The following is a 15,945-nucleotide window of genomic DNA, read 5'->3' as shown; positions in this document are numbered from 1 at the left end:
TTAAAATAGGATTTTATGTTTTAGCTGTTTCTATGCAGATGACGTCATGAATTATAACAACAAATATGGCGAACGGATAAAGATTTTTGTCTGGAATTGGTCTCCAGTTGTAACAAGCAACATTTACCAGTTAATTTGCTTCGAGTAGATTATAACAGAAATTATATCTGATATTGTATCATAATCACCGCTGAGTTAAATAGTTTTAATTTAGTGACAAAATGCCACCCAAAAAGAAAAAGAGTGGAAAGAAGAAGGGCCAGGGGAAGAAGAGTGGAAAGAAATCTGGACGTGGTAGTCCATCCAAATCATCTGTAGAATCCTTGAACGAACTCTCGAAGGAATTTTATTTAGTACAAATAAGGGATTTAGAAAACAGATTAGTGAGGTATATTTGTGTACTATGTAATTGTTTACCGAATTGTAGTTGATTGACCGCTAGCTCTGCCTTGTTTATATCCTGGCGTCATATGTTTTCGATAGGATAAGCAAAACATTAAAATATAATGAAAACAATACTTCATACATACAATAATACTTTACCTTGAGCCACATTAGTTTATTGTAAAAAAACCCAGTGATAATCTCCCATGAACGCCATATTTTCCACCAATAAAACTAGCCTTCAAGTTTTACAGGTGTTTCCGCTATATTTTGACAAATGTCATATGTTTTCGATAGTTTCATTGGCTATTTATTTTTGTCCTTGTTATGGTAGTGTAGGGTCCATAGTTTTATTGTTCATTGTAATGATCACGTGGTATATCAGCTAACGTTGGCAGGTCAGATAGCAGTGTTATAGACGATATCTTTGCAGGGATTTGTGATACCTGGATTTCGCTATGTGAGGCATTTCATCAGTACCAAAATATTGCATGCATTAGAAAAAACTGATAACATGCACAATATTTATGGTATTATAATTAAAACATAAAGTTGGCAGCTTGACTTGAAGCATTTTCAATATTGAGAGAAAAAAGACATTTCGTTGTTCATGTTCAGGCTGATAGTGATGTAATATCTCGCGATACTTGCAGTTACAAAATATAGAAAACATATGTCGATCAAAATTGTATGACAGAACAATATATTATCCAGGTGACGTGTGTTTACGGTATGATAAGCAAGACATTAATATTATCCTAGCGTTATGCGTTTTCGATACAATATCCTATTTTATTTTATTCAGGCATCATGTGTTTTTGATATGATAAGTAAAAAATTGTGGTATAATGAAAACATACAATAATATTTTACCTTTGTCATGTTGTATTAGTTTATTGTAAAAAAACCCAGTAATAAGCTAATATGAACACCAACTTTCTTCCAAAAGCAAGCTGATAAGTCATACAGGTGTTTTCGCTATATTTTGACAAACATCATATGTTTTTGATAGTTACATTGGCTGTCTATTTTTGTCCTTGTTATGGTACTGTATAGGGTCAACACTCTGTGTAATAATTTATATCAAATTCTTCTTTTGAAAATAAAATCATAAAGTGTTGGTAACTTGTATAAGAGATCAAATATTTTTGAGAACAATAAGCAGTTTTAACTAGAAACATATAAATTTACAGTAGGTTCTTGTTATAGATTAACGTGTATTCCACTTGTGCTATTCCACTTGTTCCATGTGGCAAGGCAGGGTTTCTGCCAGAAAGACATTTTTGGGTATAACGCTTTGGAAGATAAAATATCGATGAATCCAATGAAATAGAGTGCCATATTTATATATAGATAATCTGTGTTCATTTTGCATTGTATGTAGTGGTATTCCTTCATGAGAGGGTCATCTTGCTGCACATATGAAAATAATACTTTCATAATCATTGAAAGCCAACATTAATCATACAGTAATGATAAGAGTAATTAATTTTGTCAAGTGTCACAGACAGTAATTAATGGCCCTTTAGTCATCTAAACATTTTAATATGACAGTTATTAACACTAAGCATACTCTGACTCTGACCCAACATAAAAACAGGGCAGAAATAGAGAACACCAAAATAACTAAACAACTTCTACCTACATGTTAAGGTGGATAATAGGACTTTCGTTTTGGCTTCATACACTATAACCAGGCCCTTATCTTGCCAGCAAAATGAACATTTTCTTCGACAAAATGTGGCTCAAGTTGCCAAATTATTAGCAGTAGTGAGAAGTCAAAGTCGTAATATTTTGGACATAATTCAATTTCAAAAATGAAATCGCACAACAGACAATCCCGACTTATTTAGTGTCATAGCTCACTTGGCACCTTGTTGCTGTATGTCGGTTCATGTTTTTACTTTGGGACCTGACTGTACATTGGCACATGTTGCACCATTTGCTGTCACCAGTCAAGCATTGCTAATCCTAGGCCAAATGCATTTCAGTAATTCTAAAATATACTAATTATTACTTTTATTTTAACATAACGACACATTATCAACTACTTATTAACGTAATAATATCATGTTTTTAATGAAATTACAATTGTTTTGTTTAACTTTTATTACTGTAAGTACTGTTGTATATCGAAATATTACGATTAGAATCGAGTGTATAATTCAGAATTTTTCAGAATGAACACATAAATGTTCACTTCACCTATTTTTATCAAACTTCTCCCCTTACTTCTGGGAAAGGAGAAGTCACTTCTCCTACTTTATCAATTCTAGATTAGGGCCTGATATAACATTAAATGATAACTGGAAAATACTTTTATATATATACACCCAACACCTCCATTTGGAATTGGGTCTAATTTACATTACAGTTCTAAACCCAGTAACCGGCCTCGGTGGCGCTGTGGTTAGCCATCGGTCTACAGGCTGGTAGGTACTGGGTTCAGATCCCAGTCGAGCCATGGGGTTTTTAATCCAGATACCGACTCCAAACCCTGAGTGAATGCTCCGCAAGGCTCAATTGGTAGGTGTAAACCACTTGCACCGACCAGTGATCCATAACTGGTTCAACAAAGGCCATTGTTTGTGCTATCCTGCCTGTGGGAAGCGCAAATAAAAGATCCCTTGCTGCCTGTCGTAAAAGAGTAGCCTATGTGGCGACAGCGGGTTTCCTCTCAAAATCTGTGTGGTCCATCTGACGCCATATAACCGTAAATAAAATGTGTTGAGTGCATCGTTAAATAAAACATTTCTTTCTAAACCCAGTAATAGTAATTCGTAAGGAAACCAGGGATGTAGTCTAAATAAAAAATATTAAGACTAGAACAAACGAATATTTATTTATGAATTTTTTATTTGTTTTACTGCATATAAACAGGACTCGAGGAAATGCTCTACATACATGTATCTGAAAAGTTGCTAAACTAAAATCCATTTCAATGCTCTGTATAAAATATCCTTAATTCTGCTAATTATGGAAAAATGTAGCAGGTTTCCTCTTAGACTAAATGTAAGAATTACTAAATGTCTGACATCCAATAATAAATTTAGTGACCAGTGTTGTTGAATGAAACAAACTTTAAAAAAATACTTTATACAGTATCTGAAAGTTTGAACATTTTTGACATTTATAATCATGATTTATACATATATTATACTTAGCCTAGTTTAAGTATTTTGTTTTGGCTAAAATTACAAAGCAGGTGTGAATCACAGTTGAATCACTGAAGAAATTATTGAGTTGATTCCATTTATAATTATAAACAGTCTTAATTTGAACATCTATTGATGAATATTTATTATGATGGAATTGTTGGTACATCTGTCTGATAATGTTGTTTGTTTTTTCAGATATCAGAAAAAGTGCGATGAACTTACTGTACGAAACACGCTCTTTCAAGACAAGTTTGATCAGATGGATTCTGACAAACGGGATACTATATCCTTCTGGAAAAGACAAGTGGAAACCAAATGTTAGTAAGGATAGAGTTGTCATTAGTGGCATTCTTCAAAGAATCTGTTACAGAAAATAGAAATTAAATTAATTATCTAATTGATATTTAACAAACACGGTTGGATATCATATCCAGGTGATTTTTTTTTCCAGTCTGTTAAAGTGCAGCTAGCAAAATTGGATTAGGAATCCATTGCCCAATGTACAAATGCTGCTATAAAAGAATTTTGCTGATAGGCCAGGTGCTACTTTAATTGGCCATATTAAAATAAGACCAAGATCCCAACAATTCTACACAAATACCTGTTGGGTAACATTTCCATAATTTGTGGGTTTTTCATTATGCATTCAAGTGTTTGCATAGTAAAAAAAATCCAGGTTTCTGTTTTTAAAACAGGAATATTTTGTTTAATTGTTTCACCGATTGGTTTATGAGCAATTTAAATTCCTTGTTTTACAGGCAAATTAAGTACAAGTAGCATAAAGTACTGAAGGTAAAAACTGAGTGGTTGATATTTTATTGACTATTCATTGAAGAAAGAAAGATCTGGACATGATGTGTCATTGGTCTTTTTTCAAATCTTAAGTATGTAGTGATGAGAAAGTATAGTGTGTATTAAGATTAGGTTGAAGACACTGTAATTCTGTAGCAGATTCATTGGGACATGTACCATACCGTAAGTAATAATGTATGGGAAATTAATGAAATTAACTAACTGTAGTAAGATTTGAATTTTGTAATTTTTTTTAATTTTTGAAGTAATGTTTGAAAAAATATATGGTTATGTATTGGTATATAATTTTTTTTAATAAGTCACTATTAATGCATTGATGATCTGCCAGTATGTAGCATTATGAGTTCTTACCGATACTCCAATGTTAGATTGAGGCCATATGTATCTGATTTATGTTAAGAGTTTAAATGTAAGTACAGTGTATAGAGTATACTCCCTGAGTGTCTTGTGATATCATAATTTATCAGCAGAGTTGATAAAAGTATGAAATCCGAGTGGGGTATTCATTTTATCATCCATTATCATTCTTTTCATTTGCGACAATTGTAAACAATGTCAATAATGTGGGATGAATGTCACTATATTTGGGCCAAATTTTGGCAGCGGTTGACTCGTTAACTAGCAGAAAGACAGTGGTGTGACGTCACTACTGAGATAGGTTTAGCACTGAAACATACATAGTGATGTAACAAAAGAAGCAATATCTCCTAGGAGTGCCAGTGATATCTCCTACAAAAGCCTTTAATGGATGATAAAATGTTTAATCATAGGCTTACAGGCTGCCATTTTTGTAGGGGGTGGGGGGGCAGGCTGGCTTTTGCCCGAATTAAATGAAGATGCCGCATCTGAATAACAATATTTATTGATATTATTATCTCTACCAAACAGCCATATAGGGTTGCAAATGAATCACTACACATTTTCACATGGATTACAACTAATTTTGAGGTTAGAATGATAGAAATACATAATAAAAAGGTCTCGGGTTAGCCTGAATATCTGTATTATTTTTGCCCGAATTTGAGGTTTTGCTTCAGCACTAGCTGGTTGTTGCCACACCCCACTGTCTCGTATGCTTATGTGTTTAATTTCTGGCTATAAGAAACTTTTAAAACTTCAAAAATGAAATTAGCTCTGTTATTTGCTAAATACATGACACAAAGGCATCTAATGTTGTATTAGTACAGGACAGTGAACTTTAATTAATTACCATCCTGTTTAAGAACAATTTTGGGTCAGCAATCATGCCTCAACTTCAGCCATGATCAATTTAACTGTCAAAGCTATTGTGTTGTCATTATTCATTTATTGTTTATCATTACCTGTACATAGAGCATTTGCAAGCCCTTCATGACATTTCTGTTTTGATACATACCTTGCCTATAGCTGATATAGTGTCATGATATCAAGGTGCAGTTACCATTATTTATTTTTAAACTACATGCATTTTCAGCTGAAGAATTGGCTGACCTCAATGACCGCCTCATTGGTCTTCAGCAAGCGAAGGATGCCGAGAAGGAAGAATTTGAAAGTCAGCTGAGTGCTTTGCGAGGGGAATATCAAGAAATGAAGGACCAGCTAACATCAGAAAACATGATTTTAGGTTAATATGCAGTATAGAGAAAGCTTTGTAATCCATTTTATAAATGTATTTCATTTGGACTATTTAGTTTTAATTTCCAGTTCATTGTTATAGTTTAAAAAGCTGAAAAAGGAAGTTTCCCTTCTTTTTTTTATTTCTCTGCCCCATTTCCTCTCTCTTCTTTGATTTCCATTTTATTTGTTCTTAGTCTGATAGCTCCCTATCTTTCAACTTCTTTTGCTGTCCACCTTCACATCCCAGTCCTTGTCGCTTCAGCCATGACAGGTGTTCTACTGTGTTGGCCATCTAAGTCAAACACCTGTCATTCCCAGAAGCCTAGTCTGACCACTTCTTGACCAAATGCTGGTAATACAAACACTGTTTAATCACAGAATGGAAAACATAATAACCTTGTTTAATGTTCACCCGACTGGCTAATCAAATAATGTCATTACACCCGAGGTGCATTGGGTCATAGGATCGATCTTTCTTGGTGAACCTGTTGGGGTTTTCCCCACATCTCAACTAGTATGCTTCAACTGGTATATCAAAGGCTATGGTATGAATATATAAGAGACCACTTGTTAATTAGTAAGTTTAACCTATATGTATGCTACATGGATCAATATTATGGTTTCTAGGTGGCAAACTTGCTTCTTTGGAGGAATTCAAAGTTCAAAAGGAAGACCTAATGGCCAAGTTTGCCCTGATGGAGGAAGAACTAAAACAGAAGGACAAAGACCACAAAGATTCCATCTACTCCCTCGAGAGGAAAGCTGTCATTGATAAGGACAGGTAATACTATGGGTTCGTTTTACACACTTCAGGGGATGTTTATTACTGTACTCGGTGTTAATCCCAGCATCGTGTAGACAGAGTGATTACCATTCACCGATTTGGTGTAATTTCTATGATATTGATGCTAAATTATTATGTTTGGGTAAAACCAAAAAAATATTTTTTTAAATTGTGGTAATGATCCTTTTTTAATAAGTTGGTTGTCTGGTATTATTAAAAAGTTGGTTGTCTGGCCATTATTAAAAATTAATAATTACAGTTGGGAGAACAGAGGCAAGTACATGTATCAGATTGCAGATTTGATTCTTTAAAAAATAGTCATAATAGGTGTGAATGTGTTTTTAATACCATGATTGGGAGTGTCGAGTGTTATTATTTACAGAATACCTTGCTGCTCCCCCACCTCCCACTTTCAATAATTTCTGGATTTGCAATTTTACCCATACTATGCCATGTGAATCAATATTTAAGAATATTATTAGCAGACCCACCAGACAAAATTATTTTCTGGATTTTAGTCCTACTTTTTTACTTTTCACTTCTGTTTTTTAAAAATAAATATTTTGTCTTAACAGGCTGAAAAAGGAAATGATATTGCGGGTAAATCAAGTTGCTGCTGAATTTCGAAAGGTGTCCAACAAACAGATGGCAGAAACGACAAAGCGGACAATACGCGAAAATGTGTCGATCAATGCTCAGCTGGCCAAGATGTCTGACAAGACGATGGAGTTGATACAGGAGAATGACGAACTCCGTCAGAAGGAGAAGACGCAGAGACAACACATCGAACTGCTGGAAACCAACGAAAAGGACCTGCTTAAGAAGAACCACAGTAACCAGAAGGTGCGTTCACATCTCACAGGTTTAGTTTGTTTTTATATCTGGTGGAGGAAGAAGGAGTATGTTCTGTTTTTATATCTGGTGGACGAAGCAGGAGCATGTTCTGTAGTCAAATCATATTAAGTTTTACTCAGATGTTGGAAGGTTGGAGGAGTTGGCATGATTGAATCTTCCTGATGTAGCAATGTTTTTTCCCCCATTCCATCCAGTGATGCATGACTGGTATAGCAAAGGTAGTGACATGTGTCATCATTTTTGTTTTAGAGTTGATAATAAAGTTAAAGTTTAATATGCAGCTCTCCCTGCCCATTGCCAAATTATCCATTTGCTAAATCTTATTCAAACTGGCTACAACATTTAGTCTTTGGCTAATAAAATATTCCTTAAATTAACCTCATTTTAACAATTTTCAAGAAAATATTCTAAATATCTAAAAAAAAATGGCTGAAGCAAAATTTGTTCCAGTATGAGCCCTGTATAATGCCATTATAGTACATTAATCAATCATCAGCTAGTCTTCTGAAGAAGATTCACTTCGCTATAGTTGAGTTGTTTCATGGAACAGGCTGCATATTGAAGGTGTATTAATAACACTTAAGAATATGGTATCACTATGAATTTTTATGAAATGGGCGTCCAAGGTAATATTTTATTCCTTAAAAAGGGGACTGAGACTCTATATCCCTTGCATGCAACCATTAGGTATGAATGATCAATGGGTTATATAGCAAACAAACTGTTTAAAATTTGGCCTTAGAAAACTCTTTATGTATTATGATTGACAGAAGATTAAGTAACATGGGTGGGTTTGTTTTTTAATTCACAGATCATAAAAATGTTAACTGAGAAATGTCGAAATCAGGAAGCAATGATTGCCGAGTTTGAGTTACGGGAGACAGAATACCAGGATCTGGAATCAGAATCAGAACAACTCAGAAAAGAAATGGATTCTATAAAGTAAGTGGTGTGTGTGAGAGAGAGAGCGAGGGATGGACGGACGGACAGAGAAAGAAACAGAGAGAGAATATATGTACTGGTTTTTATGTCACGGTAAGATGATAATCTGCTTTTAAATATGTACCATACTATTCAAAATAGCGGCCTGCAAAAAGGTAACCATTTTTAGACCTAGCAGGTGAAATAGAAGTTTGCTTGCTACCCACACCACCAAAATTGCAGGTAACAGACAAATGCACACATGATTATTTCATCTGCTTTAGCTCGTGATTTTGTTCTGTTTTAAATCCATAATGCTCTAAAATAAATCTCAGAGGCTCTAATTTGTGACACAATCCCAAACTCTTCTTTCATCCAATGCTGACCTACTTTTAGCAGGTCACATTTGGTCTTTGCAGGACTTATTGCTATTTACAAGAAAACAAAAAACAACAGCGTTCCACAAGTTTTATTGTAGATTGTTAGACCACATCATAGGTTTTGGCTGAAACTTTCACCGAAGTTGCGCAAGCAGAAACAATATTGATGTGAATCAATTTTTACTTCAGCTTTTATGTTGGCATTGCTGAATGTTGAAGCAATTCTGAGGGCTGCCTATTATATAATGAATACATTTCATTGCATTCCAGAGAGGAAAATGAACAGTCGATGCAGTTAAAGGACAGCATGGAGGAGAAAATAACACGTCTAACCCAAGAGTTACAGGATCAGAGAAGGGAGAAGACGAAGGTAGAACAGGTTCTGGCAGATGCATCTATGGCCATTAAGTTGGCGTTGCGGGTAAGCACTTGCACTGGGGGCGTTAAATAGGGGACATTTTGTACAATCCTGCTGGAATTATATTTATTACATAATGTAATGGAGATATTTTTAGATTCTACCTGATAATTTTGTGCTTCTGACCCAGAACCTGTGATTTGCATCCAAGTACCAAAGCCGGTTAAATTGAGTCTGCTTTTTGTTATGTTAATTATTATGAGCATGCTCAAATGATAACATTGTTGGTCAAATGTTAAGTTATTGGAACATTATGATCCATGTCATAGGACACATTACCAGCTCCTGTATAATCCAAGTCTGTAACACCTCTAGACAGGAAATAATATATTCTTAAACATTTTCATGATAATAATCATTATTTTTTTATTGATTTCGTGTTAATAATGTGGAGGTTTTCTTTAGCTTTTCATTATTAACAAAATCCATGAATTATGATGAAACTAAACTTGAGATCCAGGCCTGTGCTTATAAAACTTTAGAGTAGCATAGGGCCAGATCACAATACTTGAAAGTGCAAAAAAATAATGATAAAAAATAACAGAGCATCTTTTGCTAACATGCCATTCAGTAACTACTTCCAAATGCAGAATAAGTTTAAATACAGTACTTAAATGTACTCACCATATTGAACACAAGCCAAATAGCCATAATCAACTGCTTTAAAGAATGTTATGTGTTATTTGTGTAGAAAATAAAGCCGGATGAGGAGGGAGAAGATTTGAGCGACATTGAGCGCCATGACCAGATGCTGGAGCACCTGCTCATTCTCCTCAACAGTGCAGCAGCTGTTGGAGTGGGACCCTGTCCCTCGGAACTAGGCAAGCAGTACGAAGAACGCACGATACGTAGCCCCAGCAGGATTCCAGGAAGTGGCAAGGGACTTCGACGAAGGTCAGTGGGATCAGGGTTCATCCAAATCTTTTAAAGAATTTTTTTTATATTCTTGTGTATCTGAATGTTGTGCTATTTGAAACATGCAGTAACATAATGCTGTGTTATTCTGTATTTAGCAGACCATTCAAAATGATCTCTATAAAACAGTTTCATTCTCCAAAAAGAGAGTTGAATAAAATGTCATCTATAGTCTGTCCCATACTCCTATAAAGATGTTTTTTGTAAATAATTTCAGTTCAGTAAGTGTTATAAAAAAAAAAAATATATTTATGTGTGCAATTTTGAAAATAATCGGCTCAGAAATAAATAAATTGTAGTAAATTCCATAGTATGAAAAAAATCCATTCCCTATGGGACGGACTATATTTCGGAGGTGAATGTTTAGAGGGACCAATCCAGAAAACATATTAACTAAAAACAACCATTCTTATGGTAACTACACTTATTTCTTGTTTTGTTATTAAGCAAGCATATAATATTTTTTCAGTGTTAGAACACAGTTGTAGAGGTTTTCTAACAGGTTATGTCATGTTAGGATGTCAAAGTATGTTGGTTCATTTAAGAATTTTTTCCAAAGTGGATAAAGAAGTTCAGAGTTCTGTATATTGTACATATTTACAGCCAGATGACGCTATCACCGATATCTCGATCTGGAGGAACTTTGCCCCACTACAACTTGGGTGACCTTGGACTGATTCCCCGGCCAAAGCGTTTCCCTCCAACAAACACGGAGAAAATGAATGCTCTGTCAGTAACTACTCGACTGGGTGCTCTGAGAAAGGTCCTCACACGATCCATTGGTATTCAGACGGTCAGTGTTCCTAAGGTATGTATATTTAGTCTATAGTACAATCTTGAACTGATTTTCTATTTGATATTAATTTTAGTTGAATAATAGTTGTTTTGATTTATATTTTAGTTGTAAAAAGCATATTCATTTTAAATATTATGTGCATGTATCCAATGCACAAAATAAAAAAGTTATAATTAGGCTATAACATGATACTACAGACATACAGACTGAAAAGTGATTTTTTTTTCTCAAAAGGAATTTCTTTTAAATTGTTTTTTTACTCCAGCTCAAAATAGTGTATTAAGTGTACAGAAGGAAAGTTTGAGCTATTATTTTGTGCTTGTCTATCATGCTGTCAAGTAATATTGTTGCATAATAAACAAATGTCATTGATTATCATAATGCTCAAGGATTTGACCCAAATTATCTTCAGATATTGGTGGGTCGAGATAATCAGAGCAGTTTGGGTGAAATTTATGCCATATGACAATAACAGAGGTCAAAATAATAATATTTGATTGTATAGTGAAACGCCTCAAAACCGGACCCTCTGTAAACCGGAATTCCCTCAAAACCGGACATTTTACTTGGTCCCTTTTTAAATATCTGTGTAGAAGAGAACCTCTGAAAACTGGACTTCTTACTTAATCCCAAGGGTGTCCGTTTTTTGAGGAGTTTCTCTGTTTCTCTGTATATGCAAGTGTGAATGTTTCTGAGATGGTGAACATTTTATATTACATTAACCGCTCTTTTCACATTTTATTTTATAGGCAATGTTTTATTCGGACCAGCTCTTAAGAAAAGTGTCCGATTCTACACAGGCTGTAACAATCCAGGAAATTCATTCCATTTCAAAGCCAAGGTTGCCAACACCAATCACTCCATTAGTGACATCGAAGACGATTGCTAATAAAGTTTTCTAAAAATGAAATCTGCATGTGCACTGTTTAGATCACAGAATCACTTGTTTATGTGAATGGCATTCTACTTTGTACAGACGTATCAGACTTTATGGATTTGTGTTGCTGAAGACTGTTAAAGCTGGATGCATAACATTGGCAGGGTTTATTTTATATTATATTGTGCATTACTTGTAAATCATGGAATATTAGTGACCATAAAATAGTCAAATTATCTAACTTTTTATTTAAAGAAAAAGCATACCATACAAATTTAAGGTTATGAAGACATTCTTTGTCCGACTGAAAACTTCAGTACTCATTAAATCCAGTAGGGTTCACCTCTTTGGTTGTATCTAAAGACTAATGCTAGTATCAGACTACCAACTGTCATAATGTTTTTGGCCAACTTGTCAATCTCTCGACTTCTACGACTGTCCAGTTGCTAGTCCGAGCCAGTTACAACTCAATTTTTGTCGTATACAACTCCTACGACCAATTAGTTAATCTGAGCGCACCTGTCGTAAGTCTTGAGTTGGCCAACTTAGTCGTGAGTTGATACTCTGAGTCTAGCATTATTCATAATTAATATGTTGATCATTTTAAATAAGAATCTTTTCACGGTGATCAAAGAATCCCCAGACATAGTTTACAGTAGTCTTTCTCATAACCAGTTGAACCCCATTTCTAATCAATGTAGAAGCAGATTCAGTGGGAGGGATTAGGGGACCACTCCCCTTGTGCTTATAATTTAAAGTCTTTGACTCAAGATCACAGTACGGTCTACAGACTTTCAACTAAATGCTTGTATTGGTGAGACTTTTAACATTTATTTAGCACAGACCAAGAAAATTGCATACAGAATATTATTCGCTCAATATTTATTCACATAGCTAATATTTTCTGTTTGCCAATATTTAATGGTTTACAGTGATGTTACAAGATGTATTTTTGGTTTGCTAATATTTAATGGTTTACAGTGTGATGTTAAAGATATTTTAGTTTCTTTTCTTTTCTTTTTTCTTAATTTCCACTGAAATACCTATGCCTTGTTGCCAGTGTATCTATTTTGGGGATTTTATGTTACAAACTAACATGAAATCTGACTTTATATTTAAAAGGTGTTTTCTTCAGCATATCAGATATTTGTTTTTCAATTAATATTTTTTTTAAACTGTGTACCAGGTATGTATGATAGCATATATATGCATGTATTGTTAATGAAAGTTTACAGATTGTGTGCAAGTTTGTGTTTTTATTATCTGTGATATTTGTTTATATATTTATATATATTATTCTATTTATATATGTGAAAGTTCAGACCTATGAAGTGAAATGGAGGTATAATTTATAATATATTCTATATTTCTTTTTAAAAACATTTGCAAATATTGATTCAGATGTCTTTTTGTTTGATCAGCAAATATTTAGACATTGTACAATGTTTCGGCTCAAAGTATGGGTAAATATTGGTCTCACTGTTGGAGGTTTTGTTTTTCTCAACTCAATACCATTATGGCAGCTTTAAAGAATTAAATAGTCATTAGAATGAGTAGAATCAAAATTGTTGAATGATCTTAACTTGCCAACTCAAAAATAAGTTTAGAACAAAATAATATACCTATATTTACTTTTCATGCTTATATCCACTAAGCCGTTACTGATAATATTTCAAATGCATCACCATTAAGGCAGGTAAAAAGTATACATTAAAAGAAATATTTTTATACAGAACTTTAATAATGCATGACAAAAAATGTAGCTCAAGGTCTGGCCAATGGCAAAGCTTAGCAGGGATCAGGTGGGCAAAATTTTTAAAATGTGATAGCTATTTCATTGGTTAAGATGGACCCAATACATGCACTTACTAATGTATTTAGTTTAGACCGGTTCTTCATCTATGCAGTGCTATTGCACATACTGGATTCAGTTTAATGTTTTACAGTAAATGATCTCATCTTGTTTCAGTTTGATAAAACTAATTAAGATGTTAGCATGGTTTGATCTGATGTGCAAGTATCAAGTAACATGTTTGAGAGTTGACAGATTGGTTTACATGTATATGGTATTGTCGTACAGATAGGACAAGCATGTACCTAGAGCACCATTTAGAATTTAAAAAAAACAAAAAACATTGTCAATGGTCTTGGCTTTGCAACCTCATCTGATCTGGGCAAATATTCTACCAAGGTTAATTATTTATTTATGTAATGTCTTAATTTGTCAGCTTGTCAAATGTACCAGTGAATAGAAATGCTCTATTTTTAATTAAAAATATGGAACCAGTCACATTAATAATCTGTGATCACGTCATAGATGTAGTACTGTTAGGAAAGCACCTGTACAATTAGATGAGCTGTTAATACACCGATATACCGGTACTTTACTGTTTGTATTGGCAGTCTGTCAAAAATAATTAATAACTGGGTTGGGGTTTTTTTTAATAAAAGGCTTCATTTCTTTATTTGAGAATACGAGTACTAAAAATAAATGTTTGCTGTTCACATTTAATTCTTTGTTGTTTTTTCACCCATTTCATTTAATGCACATTACGGTTTGTTTCATCTGCACTGACAATTGTGGAAGGCAAGATGTGCTATAATGGTAGGGTTGCCATGCAAAAGTTAGATGGTAGAAAAATTAACGAGTTAATGTTTAATGACAACCAAGCACAAAAACAAAATCGACTACTGGGTGTCAAACAAAGGTATGTGATGATCAACATCAATTTAAAATTCCAAAATTATTAATAGTTTAGACAGATAGAAAAGACAATGAAGTATATTAATATAAAATATAAAAATAAATTTTATGATCAGACTATGAAAAAAGTGGTAAACAAACCAATTTTGCACTGAATTATCAACGTAAAACGAAAAACATATTTGAAAAAATTATCATAAATGCTTATATAACCATCTTAAAATGTTGAATATGTGTTGCATTCACCAATTCTAAAGGAAACCCATGAGAATGTTGCCACCCCTGCACCATGATGAGGAACGGCCAATGTAGGAGGTAGGGTGTGTGTGACACTAACTGGGATTATCTTTGCATGCCTTTCAGACTTGTTAAATTATCTTTACCAGTAGGCTTGTCCATCTATATACCTACTAAAATGTCACATTGTGTGTGGTTATTAGATGACTTAACAAAATCCCAAGCATTAATGTGTAATGGTATTTTTAAATGATCCAAAATTCCAAAGAATATTGTATGTTATGAATGTATGTTGTACTAAAAATCTTCGAGTCAAAAAATAATAATTTACATCACAAGACTAAGATTTATTCTGACATTTGACCTTCAAATACAGTGTAGCCATTAGTAGCAAAGGATCTTTTATATGCACAATTCCAGACAGGATAATATATACCATGGTCTTTGTCATACCAGTCGTAGTGTAGAATAATAAGGACTTGTTAAAAAAATATCTCGAATTTGTTTTAATGACAAATGCACAATTACCATATAGAATTTGATGAAATGTATATGAAAGTAAGTTACACAACTTTTTCCTTATATCACTAATAGGACTACACAAAATGTAACTGGGAATCTGTGAATTTAAAAACCCCAAAACCAAACTGTTTAATAAAGGGATCTTTTACAATTTTCTTAATCACAAGCAGTTGTATATCTCTACATCTTGTTTACTAAATACATGAAACTGGTATGGCACTGTTGCAGTCTATGTATTACATGTAAGTGGATAATAAAGTATGATGGGAATTGAATGCCTTTTGTTGTTGCTGTTTAAAGGAAGAAATAAGATAAATAAATGTGCTAACATACTTTAATATCATCTTCAGAGACATCTACATCTAATGTGACAATATACTGGTTTAGTAATACAACAATAACGGCAAACAATTTTTTTTTTGTTTTGAGTGATAAAACAAATGAACCGAGGAATACAAAGAGGATAGTATGCTATAAAAAAAGTTATTTCGCCGAGGTAAATAAAGAAGGAAATGTTTTATTCAACAACACACTCAACACATTTTATTTACGGTTATATGGCATCAGACATATGGTTAAGGACCA

General features: G+C 33.7%; 1 protein-coding gene across 1 annotated transcript; it reads left to right on the top strand.

Moving 5' to 3' along the window:
• Positions 1-66: 66 nt before the first annotated feature.
• LOC121382858 (cilia- and flagella-associated protein 157-like) lies at positions 67-15,619 on the top strand. The gene is made up of 10 exons (XM_041512485.1): positions 67-388; positions 3,738-3,859; positions 5,809-5,958; positions 6,579-6,732; positions 7,311-7,578; positions 8,402-8,532; positions 9,162-9,312; positions 10,001-10,203; positions 10,828-11,032; positions 11,770-15,619. Exons 1-10 carry the CDS (start codon positions 222-224, stop codon positions 11,920-11,922), a joined length of 1,704 nt encoding a protein of 567 aa, XP_041368419.1. The 5' UTR covers positions 67-221; the 3' UTR covers positions 11,923-15,619.
• The last annotated feature ends 326 nt before the right edge of the window (positions 15,620-15,945 follow it).

Source organism: Gigantopelta aegis, chromosome 10, assembly GCF_016097555.1.
Source record: "Gigantopelta aegis isolate Gae_Host chromosome 10, Gae_host_genome, whole genome shotgun sequence".
Taxonomy (NCBI): Eukaryota; Metazoa; Mollusca; class Gastropoda; order Neomphalida; family Peltospiridae; genus Gigantopelta; species Gigantopelta aegis.
Note: the sequence above shows the minus strand (reverse complement) of the source record. Positions and strands in the feature narration are given on the sequence as shown.